The 16,116-nt window shown below is 40.8% G+C and overlaps 2 protein-coding genes and 1 pseudogene across 2 annotated transcripts; all 3 read left to right on the forward strand.

Annotated features, from left to right (window-relative positions):
- The first annotated feature begins 4,613 nt into the window (after nucleotides 1-4,613).
- Nucleotides 4,614-5,770, forward strand: LOC137272564 (uncharacterized). Its single transcript, XM_067804953.1, has 2 exons — nucleotides 4,614-4,706; nucleotides 5,432-5,770. The coding sequence occupies exons 1-2, from the start codon at nucleotides 4,614-4,616 to the stop codon at nucleotides 5,768-5,770; spliced, it is 432 nt and encodes a 143-aa protein (XP_067661054.1).
- Nucleotides 5,771-8,097: 2,327 nt separating this feature from the next.
- Nucleotides 8,098-9,196, forward strand: LOC137272565 (uncharacterized). The gene is made up of 2 exons (XM_067804954.1): nucleotides 8,098-8,190; nucleotides 8,858-9,196. The coding sequence occupies exons 1-2, from the start codon at nucleotides 8,098-8,100 to the stop codon at nucleotides 9,194-9,196; spliced, it is 432 nt and encodes a 143-aa protein (XP_067661055.1).
- A 1,699-nt stretch (nucleotides 9,197-10,895) lies between these two features.
- Nucleotides 10,896-16,116, forward strand: part of LOC137271826 (uncharacterized) — a 41,396-nt pseudogene continuing 36,175 nt past the window's right edge.

Here is a 16,116-nt window from a genome sequence, read left to right on the forward strand (position 1 = left end):
TTTACACTAGCCGGCGCCATCTAGTTAGTGAGTGAGTGAATTTTCTTTTACGGCGCAATCAGCAATATTCCAGTTATATGGTGGAGGTCTGTAAATAATCGAGTCTGGACCAGACAATCCAATCATCAACAGCATAAACATCGATCTGCGCAGTTGGGAACCGATGACATATGTGACGCCATCAAGACGGAACATTTTCCAAGTGTGGCTTTACACAACCGAGGTACGAAAATGAGAACAACTGATTTCTTCCTACCTAAATACTGAGACTGGACGGTGTGATTTGAACAGTCTCAGTGTCTTGGACGTCCACCGCTTCCATGCCCTGGAATGATAACAGGATCCTTAAAGTAATATGTTCATGTTATCATAATAGCATGAGCGAGCTATATGAAATACGTGTTTTCTACAATACATCAAACAAGTTCCAAAAGTCACTGGAATTCATTCATACATATAAAATGAACTTCATTAGCACAGTTTCCTCCTTAAATTGATTATTTTACAAAATCTTCGCCTATCAGAAATATATCCGTTTGCGCTTCAGTCTCAATATTCTGACTAACGTTTAATTATCGCAGCTATGAAGTACACGTTTAACAATGACCCCATATCGCTCAGAGAACTTGCAATAAGAAGACAACGAACGACCACTGATGAATGTTTCATGTCCTCTGGGGCTGGATGTTTACAACTAATATGTTTCATGTCGAGACGATTGACGGCAATATTCATCTATGCCTAGGTTAGTGGATTTATGATACTGACGTCAGCCATGACGCATCGTGTAGGATGGGAAGGATCGATGGAAGAATGTTCAAAGCTGAACGGTTCTATATGATGGTCGTGGAATAGTGTAGAATACCACAGCTGTTGTCTCACCTTCACTTCATTTTCATTTTCAAAGCATTATAACATTATGTGGCTGAAAAGAAACCTACTCTACCTTGCTCTGCTACAGGGAAAGAACATCAGTGTGCTGTTTATACTGATAAAATCTTTGATACAACTGTACAATTTGACAATAACAACCAGACACCTGTAGGTTGTTCGACTCAATTGAACGTTTTCTGATCCTCACGTCAGGAATTGCTACGTGCCCACCGGAACGCTAGAAGTTGGAGCAAGGCTCGAACCACTGGTGTAAGGATCATTAGATTGAAACAGTGGCCCGGGTGCTTCTGGAAATTGGGATGAACAGCACCGAGTTATATCGAGCAGACAAAGTCATCGGCTACACGACGGCACCTGCCTGCCCGACGTCCTCCAATCACGTGACATTACGGCAAGACGTTGGTGATTTTGGGTAAACTACCGCTGCCGACAATCGACGATCTCCACGCTGCACTGACGTTTGATTGGGAGTATGGCACGTCGAATCTGATAGCAGACAAAATCCGAGAATGTATTGAGAATAGGGGCGGACTCAGTCGATATTGGTGAGTTTCCCCATCCTATTAAATAATGTATGTGCATATATTTGATACCAATATCAATAGCAAATAGAGAGGGTGTGATTTAAAGTTAAGTTACCGGACTATCGAGAAAATGTACAGAGAGGATATCTTTTGCCAACAACAACATTTTCTTTTGATTTTTCGATTTATATTTATTTCTCGTGTACCACAATGCATATACCAAAGGTATAAGGTAAACGATTGTAGTGAGGCTGGTATACAGTTGGTATACATTTCATAGTCCCAACAAGGAAAGTCGAACTCGTTAATGATGCTATTATAGTATGTAAATAATTTGGTCTGAACCAGACAATCTAGTGATCAACAGCATGAACATCGATCTACACAACTGGAATACGATATGTGCCAACCGAGTCGGGGAGACCGCCTCTCTACGACAAACATGGGTCAGTGAAGATCAATTCTAACACAGATCTTCACTTGTTGGGAAACATGAAATGCATCAGGAAACAAGCGTTAAGTTCTATGTACACGAAGTCAAGGGGTCTTTCATTTTAAAACCAACTTACAAAATGTTTGAAAGTGGAACTTTGAAAAAAACCCTCTAGCGTTACATTCATGCGTTCTAGATGAAATGCACGTGAATCATGAAATTGTGTATCACCATGAGCTGAAGCCTGTGTTTGTTGGCATGAAACGCCACATGCGTAGTTTTAGCCACTATAGAGGACAAACGAATACAGTGACCTACAGACGTTCAACGACATCGGTCGCTTGCAAGGAGCGGCATCGCATCATGAGGTGGTAAGACACTTCGACGTGTCAAGACAGACCATCTCAAACCTATGGACCAACAAAACAATACAACAATACTGGGAGCGTTAATGACAGACCCAGGTCCGATCGACCTAGAGTTACCATCGCCTCCGATGGTCGCTACGTACGGTTGTGACAACTTCAACGTCACCCACAACTACCCATATCCCTAGACAGCACCGAATCTCCGACCAGGCAGCGCGCAATCGGCTACGGGGAAGCCAGAAGGCCAGTTCGACGTAACGTCTTGACAAAACGTCAACGGGGGATCTTGCCAGCATGACAATGCTCGACCTCACGTTGCATGTGTCGCAGGTTTCCTCCAGTTAACAACGTCCAGGTGTGACCATGGCCTTCTCGATCACCCGATTTGTACCCCACTGAACATCTATAGGATACTCTTGATCGACGCTGACACCGGCATAATCCGACATCAGCAACAGTATCAAAACATTCATCAAGACGCCATCTGGCATCTCTTTTCTGTGGGACATCGTTGCCAAGCTGTTTTCATTGTGATCACACCGGATGCTAGCATTTTACTCTGACCAAGTGACTTTAGTAGCCCTCTGTGTTTTTTCCAAGCACTTTCTGGACATTCAAGTTTTGGAAGGCTGCACAGTGATGAGTTTACTGTAATTGAACAATGATGCCATGTTAGAATCAGATATACGCACTCAGTAAATAAACTCCCAAACCAGCATGTCAAGTTTCAGTTTTTGAAGAGTATGTATAGGACAAGTTGAAAAGTACAGATGAAAATCCCAGTTGCTTAACTGCCAAATCGCAAAAATATTGAATTAGTTGTCATACCGAAACCTGTACATTACTATTCTGTGTTATATTCAGACAAGGAATGACACATATATACTCACAGGTTCATGATTTGGATAACGATCTCATTTTAAAACTGCTATCTGTGACACTGGATGGAATGGATCTGTTTGGTTGTCTTCCTTAATAGATCTAAATATATATAACTATATATACAGCTGTAACATCGATTGGAAACTTGCAGGGTTAGTAGCAAATGGTAAACTCTTCATTCATGAAATAGTCTTCATAGTTATGTTTAATGCTTATTTTTCTAAAAGAAACCGAACTATTGCATACAGTTTGATTGACAGACATATGTATTCGGTTGATTGAATTAGTAACTGAGATTGTTAGTGTCTGTATCCTTGAAGGGGGTTAAATATTATAAAATTAAATTCCTCCTGAGAGTGCCGAAACTTTCAACATGGTATATTTGTTGTTTCAGCTAATGACTAAAACTCAGTAAAATCGCCTCTGGCTGAAGGGATGCCGTAAATCCAGCTAAGGTCTACACACGTAGCTAAAGCACTGAATGCCCGCATGGCTCCTAGTATAGTGATCTACCCTGAGTTGCCGGCGATACTCAGCCGTTTTTATATTGTGTTGTTCTGACTGATAGCACATTCTAGAGATAGATGTTTAACTTTTAGTTTTACTTCTTCTTGTTTCTGTGACATTCTAGTAGTTTTACTGCCCTTGTAGAACATGAATTTATAACAATTCTAGTCACTAATTTTACCTCACTCTCCAATGTAAGGTAAGACTTGGTGATGAGATGCAACTGATTTACAGGAGTGCAGAGATACGGGTGTGATTATTATGTGATCTGCATATGATCATTTCATGTGACTATCCACGAAGCATGAAACTGAAACAGTTGCATTAAAAATACCTGTGATAGTACAAAAGGAGTCCCCTTTTGCGGGGTGAAATAGGGCTTATCGCAGCACTTGTTTTCGCTCATACGACGATATGTGTCTTCTCTGCTTGTACTCGCCTAACTCGCTTACACTTAAGTTAGTTTTAAGGTGCTGACTCACTGAGATGCCATGCCTCAGTTAAACATAGATACCTCACCCAGGCACATTATACTGACTCCTAGTCGACCAGTCCTTGTTGTACACATTAATGCCGAGTGCCAGCAAATACCATATTTTAAAGCCTTTTTAACGATTCAGGGAATCGAAGCCGGAACCCTCTTATCTTCCGACCGACGCTCTACCCACTACACCATGGAGACAGTCAGTCCCCTATAGGACTGTTTGGGGATGCTCATTACGTTTTCATTAGTATAGCCATAACATTCAGACAATCATTGCTTCATAAGAATCCGGTAATTGGGTCAATATTTAGAACCAGGAAATGTATTGCAATATTACACGGATCAGTTATAAATAGCATTACAATGCTAACGCTCTGCTAGATATACACCATCGTGTTGAAAGAAAGAACAGATCCGTCGATTCACATATTCCGCTCTACGTTATATGATATAGAGACATGACAGAGTTAGTCAGTTTATGTATGGTTGTGGGAGAGAGCGCACTCCGAGTCGCTATACTCATGGCAGGTCAAAGATGGAACAGGTTGGCAATCTTCAGAGGACTACGTCCCAACATGAAGAAGCTGTGCTGCTGTGTCTGGTCAGAATATCAGGTAGGTGTCTCCAACTGCCGTTCAAATATAGTTAATCTACCATTGACCTACTTTGTTAAACCCTCCTTAAGTCTTATAACACTTTAGCACCCTCAGATTGTTTTGATTCATTCATAATATTCACAGTGAAGAGTGATTCCATCACCAATTCCATCTGGATTTGGAAGTCAGACTCTCGGGAAAAGAAATATGTGTTATTTATAGTGTCATATTTGTCATACTCGCATATACTATAACATTGTGGGCGGTGGGGTAGCCTGGTGGTTAAGGCGTCCCCTGGTAACGATGAAGATCCGTGTTCGATTCCCCACACGGGTACTATGTGGGAAGTCCATGTCTGATTCCCCCGACATGATATTGCTGGAATATTGCTGAAACCAAACTCACTCACTCTCAAACTGTTCTGCAGAAAGTGTTATTAGAAACACGTATGTACAATAAACACTACATTGATTCCTGGTGTCAAACAATGTTGAAGGCAACGTACGTCAAACAAACACATATTCATGATACAGTCAGAATTGTCCAATCAACTCAGCTGTTATCATGGATTTCCCACGGATATGATACAGATTTTTTTTTCTATCCAAAGAATAGCAGGTATTGTGTTGCGTATTTTTATGTTTTCATTTGACACTTCATTTACATATTTCACATAGAAATGACACGACCAATATTGTATGTACTCGTCGCATGATAATTTGATGTTTTCCCCTTGTCATCAGTTGGTGCCACCAGACGAGGACTGGGAGGACGAGGACCGCCTGACAGAAGATGAAAGAAGGTCGTGTGTGTCTGAGAGGACCCTGTTCCTGGTGTCTCAACATGTGGGCGGGGGTTTCCAGATGCTGGGCCTGAGATTGGGGTTATCGTATGTCAGTGTGGAGAGGTGCACGCTGTCACAGTCATCGCCTCAAATGCAGATATTCGCCATGCTGAACACATGGAGACAGCGGAAGGGTAGACGGGCAACTGTTGAAGTCCTGGTTCAAGCCCTGTCTGACAGCATGTCGGTCTGCACGGTGGACATGCCTCGTGTCTACAAGGCGATCCGTGAAATGTAACATGAAGTGTCACCATGTACAGTCAGGTACAGCAAACAGCTATCAGGGACTCATGACATACCTAAGTTCCCTGTATGTTTGCGATATGTTGTTCAGAAAGATAACTCATCTACCATTGAAATATTTCTTTAATGTCGATGTATTGCTCCCATGATGTCTTGGACTCTGTGTAAACACAGGATGTGTTATGAAGATGTTAACCCAATAAAGCTTTAAAGACTGAGAGTGTTCTCTTTTGTGTCTCATTTTAAGAAGGAATAAAGTATGTGTGTGCAACGTCTTGTTGAAGCCAGTAAATGATGTTCTGTTAAACTCCAGCAACCGGACATGTGGTCACAAGCAGCGTGAATACAGGGTGATCCGTGAAATGTAACTGTACTAGAGGCAGACACTAGGTAGTCCCAGGTATCAATACAAATACACGTCCCACCCCCAAGGGCACAGAAAACTTTAACCGTCAAGAGGAAAATTAGAATTTAGACGACTTATGTGAACAGACTGGACACGACAGTGTAAGACGTCTTTGAAAAAACTGACACCCTGGCTTCTTGTTAAGATCTTCAAGACATCCATTGATATTACGTTTATCTTACCGGAATAAATTTCCCCGTTACGACACATGACGCCTTTAATGTATTAGATAGGACAAGTTGGACTCTGTGGAAACACAGGATGTGTTATGAAGATGTTAACCTAATAAAGCTTTAAAGACTGAGAGTGTTCTCTTCTGTGTCTCTCTTTAAGAAGGAATGAAACAGGTGTGTGCAACGTCTTGTTGAACCAGACATACGGTCACAAGCCGCACGAATACAGGGTGATCCGTGAAATGTAACTTTACTATAGGCAGACACTGCGTAGTTCCAGTATCAATAAAAATAAACGTCCCACCTCCAAGGGCACTGGAAACTTTAACCGTCAAAAGGAAAATTGGAATTTAGAAGACTTATGTGAATAGACTTGAGACGACAGTGAAAGTCGTCTCTCAAAAAGTAGACACCCTGGCGTCTTGTTGCAATTTTTTTGTGTATCTAAATAAACCTACGACTACTACCAGATGCATCTTATCTTCATCCTTGTATTCCCGTCGAGGAGAGAATGATCCGTACAATGTAACTCAGTTGAAGACAGTGAGTAAGTGCGGGATGTCGCCCTGTCTGATAGCATGTCTGTCTTCACAGTAGACTTGCCTCATGTTTACAGGTATTTCACAGGGCTACTTGTAATTTGCATGACTAGACTATTATCGTGTACTTAATAGCCGGTTATATTTAGTTCATTATTATCATTCAGCTGTTGCAAAAGTAGCGGAATGGGAAGGTATCCGTGAAATGTATCAAGCTGTTCCTGTCGCCAGTTAACATCCGGGTTATTAGGAAGTGCTTGTAGTAAGATACGACTAACGACATTGGGTGGTCAGGGTCGCCAACTTTGTTGACACATAACATCGTATCCCAACCTGCTTAGGTTCATGCTCACGCCGTTGATCACTGGATGGTCTGGATCAGATTGGAGTATTTGCAGACCGCCACCATACTGCAAATGGTGGAAATGTATTCCGATAAGATACTTATGATGTCAGCGGGTGTCTTGATGATCGTAAATAACTAACTATACGTCAGGCGTTTATTTCGTCAGAGACGACTTCCACTTTCGTTTCTAGTCTATTCACATCAGCCGTCTAAGTCCTAATTTTGTTTCTGACGGTTAAAACTTTCAATTTAACCGCTTAACGTGAAACTTGACATTAATTCACCGTCTTCAACAGTACGGTACACCCACATCTTTTGTATATTCTTAAAGTGAGACACAACACTCAAGATGAAGAGAACATTGTAAGTTTTATGAGGTTAACACCTTGATACCATACCCCATGTGTACTCGACGCCAAATGATGATCGTTAAGCATGAGGCCATCTTTACCATTTAGGGAACTGAATGTCTTTGACTGGCTTTGACATTCCATAATATCATAACACACCTGTAACTGATACAAAAGTAAGATTATCCTATTTGTAGTTCTGAGTGCCTTAAGAGTGTTTAAAGATGCTCAATGTGTTTAACTACAACGTTATCTCTCTGCAATCCCAGAATCCGGAAAGTGTATCAATATTTTGAACAAGCTAAATGCTTCGGACTTTAGTATGACGTTTAAACTAGTCCACGGATCAGTCATAACTAGCATCAGAATGTGATTCTAGTTTCGTCATTATAACAACAGATCCGCCGATTCACACATTCTGCTTTACCTCATATAACGTAGAGATTTAACAGAGTTTGTCAGTTTATCTGTCATTGTGGGAGAGTGCGCACGTCGAATCGCTATACTCATGGCAGGTCAAAGATGGAACAGGTTGGCAATCTTCAGAGGACTACGTCCCAACATGAAGAAGCTGTGCTGCTGTGCCTGGTCAGAATATCAAGTAGGTGTCTCCAACTGCAGCTTATATATAGTTCATCTACCATTGGCCTACTTTGTTCCTCCCTCCTTAAGTCTTATACCACATTAGCACCCTCAGATTGTTTTGATTCATTCATAATAGTCACATTTGTCATACTCGCATATACTATAACATTGTGGGCGGTGGGGTAGCCTGGTGTTTAAGGCGTCCCCTGGTAACGATGAAGACCCGTGTTCGATTCCCCACACGGGTACTATGTGGGAAGTCCATGTCTGATTCCCCCGACATGATATTGCTGGAATATTGCTGAAACCAAACTCACTCACTCTCAAACTGTTCTGCAGAAAGTGTTATTAGAAACACGTATGTACAATAAACACTACATTGATTCCTGGTGTCAAACAATGTTGAAGGCAACGTACGTCAAACAAACACATACTCATGATATAGTCAGAGTTGTCCAATCAACTCAGCTGTTATCATTGATTTCCCACGAATATGATACAGATTTTGTTTTTTCTATCCAAACAATAGCTGGTATTGTGTTGCGTATTTTTATATTTTCATTTGACACTTCATTTACATATTTCACATAGAAGCTGAACGTTTTAATATTTGATAGAAATGACACGACTAATATTGTATGTACTCGTCGTGTGATAAGTTGATGTTTTCCTCTTGTCATCAGTTGGTGCCACCAGACGAGGACTGGGAGGACGAGGACCGCCTGACAGAAGATGAAAGAAGGTCGTGTGTGTCTGAGAGGACCCTGTTCCTGGTGTCTCAACATGTGGGCGGGGGTTTCCAGATGCTGGGCCTGAGATTGGGGTTATCGTATGTCAGTGTGGAGAGGTGCACGCTGTCACAGTCATCGCCTCAAATGCAGATATTCGCCATGTTGAACACATGGAGACAGCGGAAGGGTAGACGGGCAACTGTTGAAGTCCTGGTTCAAGCCCTGTCTGACAGCATGTCGGTCTGCACGGTGGACATGCCTCGTGTCTACAAGGCGATCCGTGAAATGTAACATGAAGTGTCACCATGTACAGTCAGGTACAGAAAACAGCTATCTGGGACTCATGACATACCTAAATTTATTTCAAGTTCCCTGTATGTTTGCGATATGTTGTTCAGAAAGATAACTCATCTACCATTGAAATATTTCTTTAATGTCGATGTATTGCTCCCATGATGTCTTGGACTCTATGTAAACACAGGATGTGTTATGAAGATGTTAACCCAATAAAGCTTTAAAGACTGAGAGTGTTCTCTTTTGTGTCTCATTTTAAGAAGGAATAAAGTATGTGTGTGCAACGTCTTGTTGAAGCCAGTAAATGATGTTCTGTTAAACTCCAGCAACCGGACATGTGGTCACAAGCAGCGTGAATACAGGGTGATCCGTGAAATGTAACTGTACTAGAGGCAGACACTAGGTAGTCCCAGGTATCAATACAAATACACGTCCCACACCCAAGGGCACAGAAAACTTTAACCGTCAAACTGACACCCTGGCGTCTTGTTAAGATCTTCAAGACATCCATTGATATTACGTTTATCTTACCGGAATAAATTTGCCCGTTACGACACATGACGCCTTTAATGTATTAGATAGGACAAGTTTCCTTAACGTTGATCCCATGTGTACAGTCGAACCCCGTTTATATCCGGAAAGCTCGATTCCCGGATCCTCATTTAGGTGAGACAGAGTATCCAAATCATTTCTTCCGTGGATTGTAACCAGTGTTCATTCATCCCGGCTGGGATTTGAAACCTTTACCTCTAGTTTTTGTGTATCCACAGAACATATTATGAATATGTTACCTAATAAAACCTACGACTACTACCAGATGCATCTTATCTTCATCCTTGTATTCCCGTAGTGGAGAGAATGATCCGTACAATGTAACTCAGTTGAAGACAGTGAGTAAGTGCGGGATGTCGCCCTGTCTGATAGCATGTCTGTCTTCACAGTAGACTTGCCTCATGTTTACAGGTATATCAGATACTCAGAGCTACTGGAAATTTGGATAACTACAACATGATCACACGCACAGAAACCCCCAACACCCCCACCCATCCTCACCCCCGAGTATAGAAAGCGCGGGCACGCACGCACACGCACACGCACACGCACACGCACACGCACACGCACACGCACACCGCAGAAAGTGGAGCGCCATCATGTATTTCCTATTTGCGTACTTTGAACACTGTATAATACCACTTGGCGGAATGGGAAGGTATCCGTGAAATGTAACACGTGTAACACATTAATGTAACACAGGTAACCAGGAAGCTGTTTCTAAGTGACACAATGTGACATTGTGACTGTGTATTAGGAATTGTTCGTCATGGTGAAGTTTATGACACATTTGTTTGTAAACCTATGTGCCCGTGAGGATCCGGGTTATGATTGATCTTCATTAATACATGCCTGTCGTGAGAAGCGACTAACGGGATCGGCTGGCAAGGTTTACTGACTTGGTTGACATATGATATCGTATCTCAACATAAATAGACCGATGCGCATGCTGATGATCGCTGAAGCCAAACATGTGTCAAACAGCAGTACTGGCCATACAATCAATCCACGTCCCAATTACAGTTTACGGATTACAAAGCACGGATCCATTCAGTCAGCGAGTGTATTTTTAAGGTGAATTTACCTGCGTCATATCAGATCAATGAGTCTACGAAAGTTTATTGGCTGTCTCAGTCACGTGATCATTGCAGTGGCAGTATAGATAACCTGCTGAGCGCGTATCGAGCACACAAAGTGGAATGTAACGCACACGTTCAAATGATTCCCTGTGTCTCATCATGAAGGTAGGCTATTTGAGGCATCATTCCACACTGACGTTAGCGACGTCACTATGAAGCTCTATGTAAAACTACAGGGTTCAGGTCAATTGTTATCTTAAGACAGTGCTGTTGAATTACTTCCTTGACTGTATTTGGAAATTAAAAATATTTTGAGAGAGGAATGTATATATGGTACTACTCTGTTCACTTTGGTTATACAGGCTTTGGTCTATAGTTGTAGAACGGTTTCTAATCAGTTCTTTTCTTCACTGTACCTCCTCACCATGACGGGGTCCTATTTATAGACAGGGATTTCCAAGCGTATGTTCAGTGGGTATTTTTAACAAGTGGGATTTCCTGGACTTGCCTGTGTTGCTGCGGTAAGAGTAGGGAAATATTATGATATTCGAACAGCCAATTCCATTTAAATTGGAAAGAATCTCAGTGCTGACGATGCCTGAACCTTTGTAAAATTTATACTTAGTACATAAGTATTAGTGAAGATTTAGTTTGGTGGTTTAACGTCGCACTCAGCAATATCCCAGCTAGATGATGTCAGCCTGGAAATAATCGAAACATAACAGACATTTCATTGATCAACAGCATGAGCATCAATCTACGAATCGGAATACGATGACGTGTGAAGTCAGAGAGCCTGCCCACTCGATTCTGTTAGTCACCCCTTACTACAAGCATTGGTTACTGAATACCGGTCCCAAACCAGATCTTCACGAACATTAGAGAAAGCTGGGCGGAAGGGAAACTATGGATGTTGAGAAAAATTATGGCACTAGCAAATCAATGGCAGGTTAGATCTAGTGTGTATCTCAGTCCAGGTCAGGTATTCATTTCGGGTAAGGGGCGGTGGGGTAGCCTAGTGCGTAAAGCGTTGCTCGTCACCCTAAAGACCAGGATTCGATTCCCCACATGGGTACAATATGTGAAGACCATTTCTGGTGTCCCTCGCCGTGATATTCGGGAATGTTGCTAAATGCGGCTTAAAATCATTCTCACTCACTCACGCGATCACTGTTATGTGTACCCTAACAGCGAATTGTTCCGCTCACAACAACAACCACCAGTTTGCCTTGTCCAGACCCGTTAGGAGAAATGTAGTATTGCTGTTTGTGGCCTTGAAATCAAATAAATAAGATGTTAAATGAAAAATCCGTGAAATGTAGTAAATCCCACTAACACGTCACAATTTAATTCTGGACTCACAAAAGTCCAGAAACTCTAAGCACTCTCTCACAAGGGATTTGGCAAAATGAAACATGCAGTTGTTATGTATATGTGCTAAGGATGAAAAAATGAAAAAAAGTTTTTTCGAAAACTCAAAATTTAAACTCGCTCGCACATGGGCATTCCCATGGGCCAACAGTGGCCTATGGGCAGGTCCATGGGCGAGAGGGTTTAATTTCGTCCAGAATAAATGTTTTGGAGGTTGTAAATGAATGAAAAAATGTTAATAAGTATCATGACACCAATTTCAGCTTGTTGTGACTTCACTCTGCTAACTGACAGCGATTTTAAAAAATCTCGCCCATGGGTGAAAAACATATTGGCCCAAGGACGAGGATAATTACATTCATTGAAAATACATGTTTTTTTTCCATGCTTTGCAGTTGTTAAATAAATGACCGTGTATTTATTAGTGTCGTGACACGAAATAAGCTTATTTTGACTTAATTCGGCTAATTTAGAGTGATTTTGTAAAAGGTCTCGCCCATGGGCGAAAAACATTTGGCCCATGGGTGAGAATATTTACTCTTACTCAAAATAAATCTTTTTCCATGTTTTGGAGGTTGTGAATGGATGAAAGTATGTTCATAAGTACCGTGGCACAAATTTCAGCTCATTTTGAATTAATGCCGTTAATTTAGAGCAATTTAACAAAATTTTACCCATGGGCGAAAACTATTTTGCCCATGGGCGAGAATATTTCCTTTTATCCTAAATACATCTTTTCCAATGTTTTGGAGGATGTAAATGAATGAAAGTACATCTATGAGAATCATGACAGAAATTTCAACTCATTTTGACTTAATTCCTCTAAATGAGAGCCATTTTAAAAACTCTCGCCCATGGGCCAAATGTCTTTCTCCCATGGGCGAGAGTTTTTAAAATGGCTCTCATTTAGAGGAATATTTGCCTTCACTCAAAATACATCTTTTCCTGTGTTTTGGAGGTTGTAAATGAATGAGGATATATTTATGAGTATCTTGGCACAAAATCCAACTCATTTTGACTTAATTCTGCTAATTGAGACCGACGTTCAAAAACATCTCGCCCATGGGTGAAAAACATTTGGCCCATGGACGAGAATATTTCCTTTTCACTCCAAATACATCTTTTCTAATGTTTTGGAGGATGTAAATGAATGAAAGTGCCATTATGAGTATCAAGACACAAAATTCAACTGATTTTGACATAATTTTGCGAATTCAGGGCGATTTTTGAAAAAATATGCCAGAATAATTACTTTTACTCAAAAATACATCTTTTCCTGTTTCGGAGGTTGTAAATGAATGAGGATACATTTATAAGTATCATGGCACAAAATTCAACTCATTTTGACTTAATACCGCTAATTTCTGACAAGTACAAGAATCTGGACCACACATACACACACATGCACGTCGTCAAATGAGCTACATAATCTTAGGTAAGACGGTAATCCCTGTTTAACCTAACCTCTCATACTTGACAAACCGTATCGATCGTATTTAGAAAAGTAACTACTGTCAAATTAGCATGTATTTCATGGTAAAAAGCTGTCTTTGAAACACAGAATGTATTCCGAGCTGATCTGCTTTTCAGTCACATCCTGTCCCACGCCTAGGGATGACATTGACATTGTGTGATGGAACAAAGGAAAAAAAAATCTTTTTCACTCTTCGAAATGTACCGTTTCTACAACATAATACATGCTAACTGTAACATAATAGCGGAATAGAGAACCATTGACTATTTGAATTCAGTTTGTCAACTGCTGACTGTTATTGCTGTCGAACACTCACTGTTTACATGTTGTAACGATAACCAATTCAAAAACTGTCGTCCCATGTCGTCCGTGTCTGAGCATGTTGATCTTTTCTTTGTGGTTATATATGCACATGACGGGATCTCACGAATGCCTTTTATCTTATTGTGCATGGATTATTTTATATGTTGAGTCACTCGCCCACAGTGCCGGGAGTGCAAAACTTCCCTGTCACCTTGATGGTGCAGTGCATAACGAAGATATGTAGAAACAGGTGATAGTGAGAAGTCAATTCTTAACGCCATTCGTAACGGATATTACTTCACATCTCACTCATGCACACTTACACATATAGCAAACCCTTGATGGCATTAATTCCACATGACACTAAATTATCAGTTCAGCCTTAATACGTTCTGTGAATATAAAGAAATACAGAAGATGTTTACAGAAACTTGTGTTCGTTACCCTTGTGTTGTGTCTTTCTGGTCAAGAAAATTAGTGAGTGAGTGAGTGAGTGAGTTTAGTTTTACGCCCCACTCAGCAATTTTCCAGCTATATGGCGGCGGTCTGTAAATAATCGAGCCTGGACCAGACAATCCAGTGATCAACAACATGAGCATCGATCTGCACAATTGGGAACCGATGACATGTGTCAACCAAGTCAGCGAGCCTGACCACCCGATCCCGTTAGTCGCCTCTTACGACAAGCATAGTCGCCTTTTATGGCAAGCATGGGTTGCTGAAGCCCTCTTCTACACCAGATCTTCACGGGTCCCAAACACAGACCTTTACTTCCAGCAACATATACAGTACACTTAGAATATTAAGCCTTGAGATTCTTTTGAATTTAGGTATTCTATAAATATAACAAAATTCAAGCTATATCTATGAAGTTGAACTTATTTGTGAAAGCCCTAATCAAGAATGACCGAACTTCAGTGACTATGCTGGGACACATTAATAAACAGTGTTGTGAGATCTTTAAACTGTATTGAAATATGTCTTGTCAATCCCACTGACATTCGCCAAATATACTTACCTAGTAGTTTTAAGTGTACCTACCCAGTTTAGCATGTTTCGTATTAATAGTGTGGTCTCCATTTTTAGTACTTCCCGTTTGCCCGTCCCGGGTTTTCTTCGTCTGAGGTTTTATGGGGTATTCTCCTATTTGTCAGATCAGAAATAATCTACAACAGGGATAGGTCACTCGCTTGTTTTCTTTACCATTTGTACTAATTAGTATGTGCCTCGTCATGCTTCAATGCACACAGTGACCTGGTTCGTTTCCATCGCAACTTCGACTGCGTTTAACAGTACTTCAGCCAGTTTACTGTATCAGTCGAAATCTTACAATGAATGAATGAATGAATGAATGAATGAATGAATGAAGAGCAAAAATATATGTGAATGAATGAAAGAAATAATAAAAGACAGAAGTTCATATGTGAATGAATGAGAAAGCAATATTAAAAGAAAGAAGTACATATGTGAATGAATGAATGAAAGAAAGAATAAATGATACACCACGGCCACCCCTTCCAAAACGTGCTAAAGAACGCAAAACTATCGTTAGATCACATGTGTTAACATCAGCTTGTTATCGTCTCCCTGGTCAGACATAACAATTGTCAGACAGGTTAAAACAACAAACTATCTGGTTGACTGCACAGCTGCCTGACGTAGTATACCCACATCACCTGCTTTTCCTGCGTAACCTTCATCTACATCACCATCCTTAATATATTGAGCAGAGAGCACAGAAGGCCGTATAGCTGTAACCACTGAACCGTGGCGTCTCTCCGCTCCCAACTTCACAAGTGGGGATGTCCTTTTCTACCTCTTCCATTAATCTTTAAAACATCTAACAAGCTCAACGCATACAACTTTTTACTAAAATGTGATGTTATACATAATCATAAGAGTATTTTTAGGTATTATTCAGTTGATAAATTATCATTTTATTAATACATGTATGTATGACATGCTGGGCAGGTCTAGGGCATTTTTGTGTTAATTTACCATTCCTATTTTCATAATGCTTAAGAAAGACACTCATTAATCTATCACAGAGTTTTGTCATTCTTTCACTCCAACATGGTCGCTAAATCCCCTATGATCATAGTATATGGACTCTCCCATACCCAATTCACCTAATCCTG

This window comes from Haliotis asinina, chromosome 2, assembly GCF_037392515.1.
Source record: "Haliotis asinina isolate JCU_RB_2024 chromosome 2, JCU_Hal_asi_v2, whole genome shotgun sequence".
NCBI lineage: Eukaryota > Metazoa > Mollusca > Gastropoda > Lepetellida > Haliotidae > Haliotis > Haliotis asinina.

Bases quoted from the DNA above. Each gene is read 5' to 3' on its own strand.
- LOC137272564 (XM_067804953.1), top strand. From the start codon at position 4,614: ATGGCAGGTCAAAGATGGAACAGGTTGGCAATCTTCAGAGGACTACGT. The intron at 4,707-5,431 runs GTAGGTGTCTCC...CCTTGTCATCAG, and splicing joins GTGTCTGGTCAGAATATCAG to TTGGTGCCACCAGACGAGGA.
- LOC137272565 (XM_067804954.1), top strand. From the start codon at position 8,098: ATGGCAGGTCAAAGATGGAACAGGTTGGCAATCTTCAGAGGACTACGT. The intron at 8,191-8,857 runs GTAGGTGTCTCC...TCTTGTCATCAG, and splicing joins GTGCCTGGTCAGAATATCAA to TTGGTGCCACCAGACGAGGA.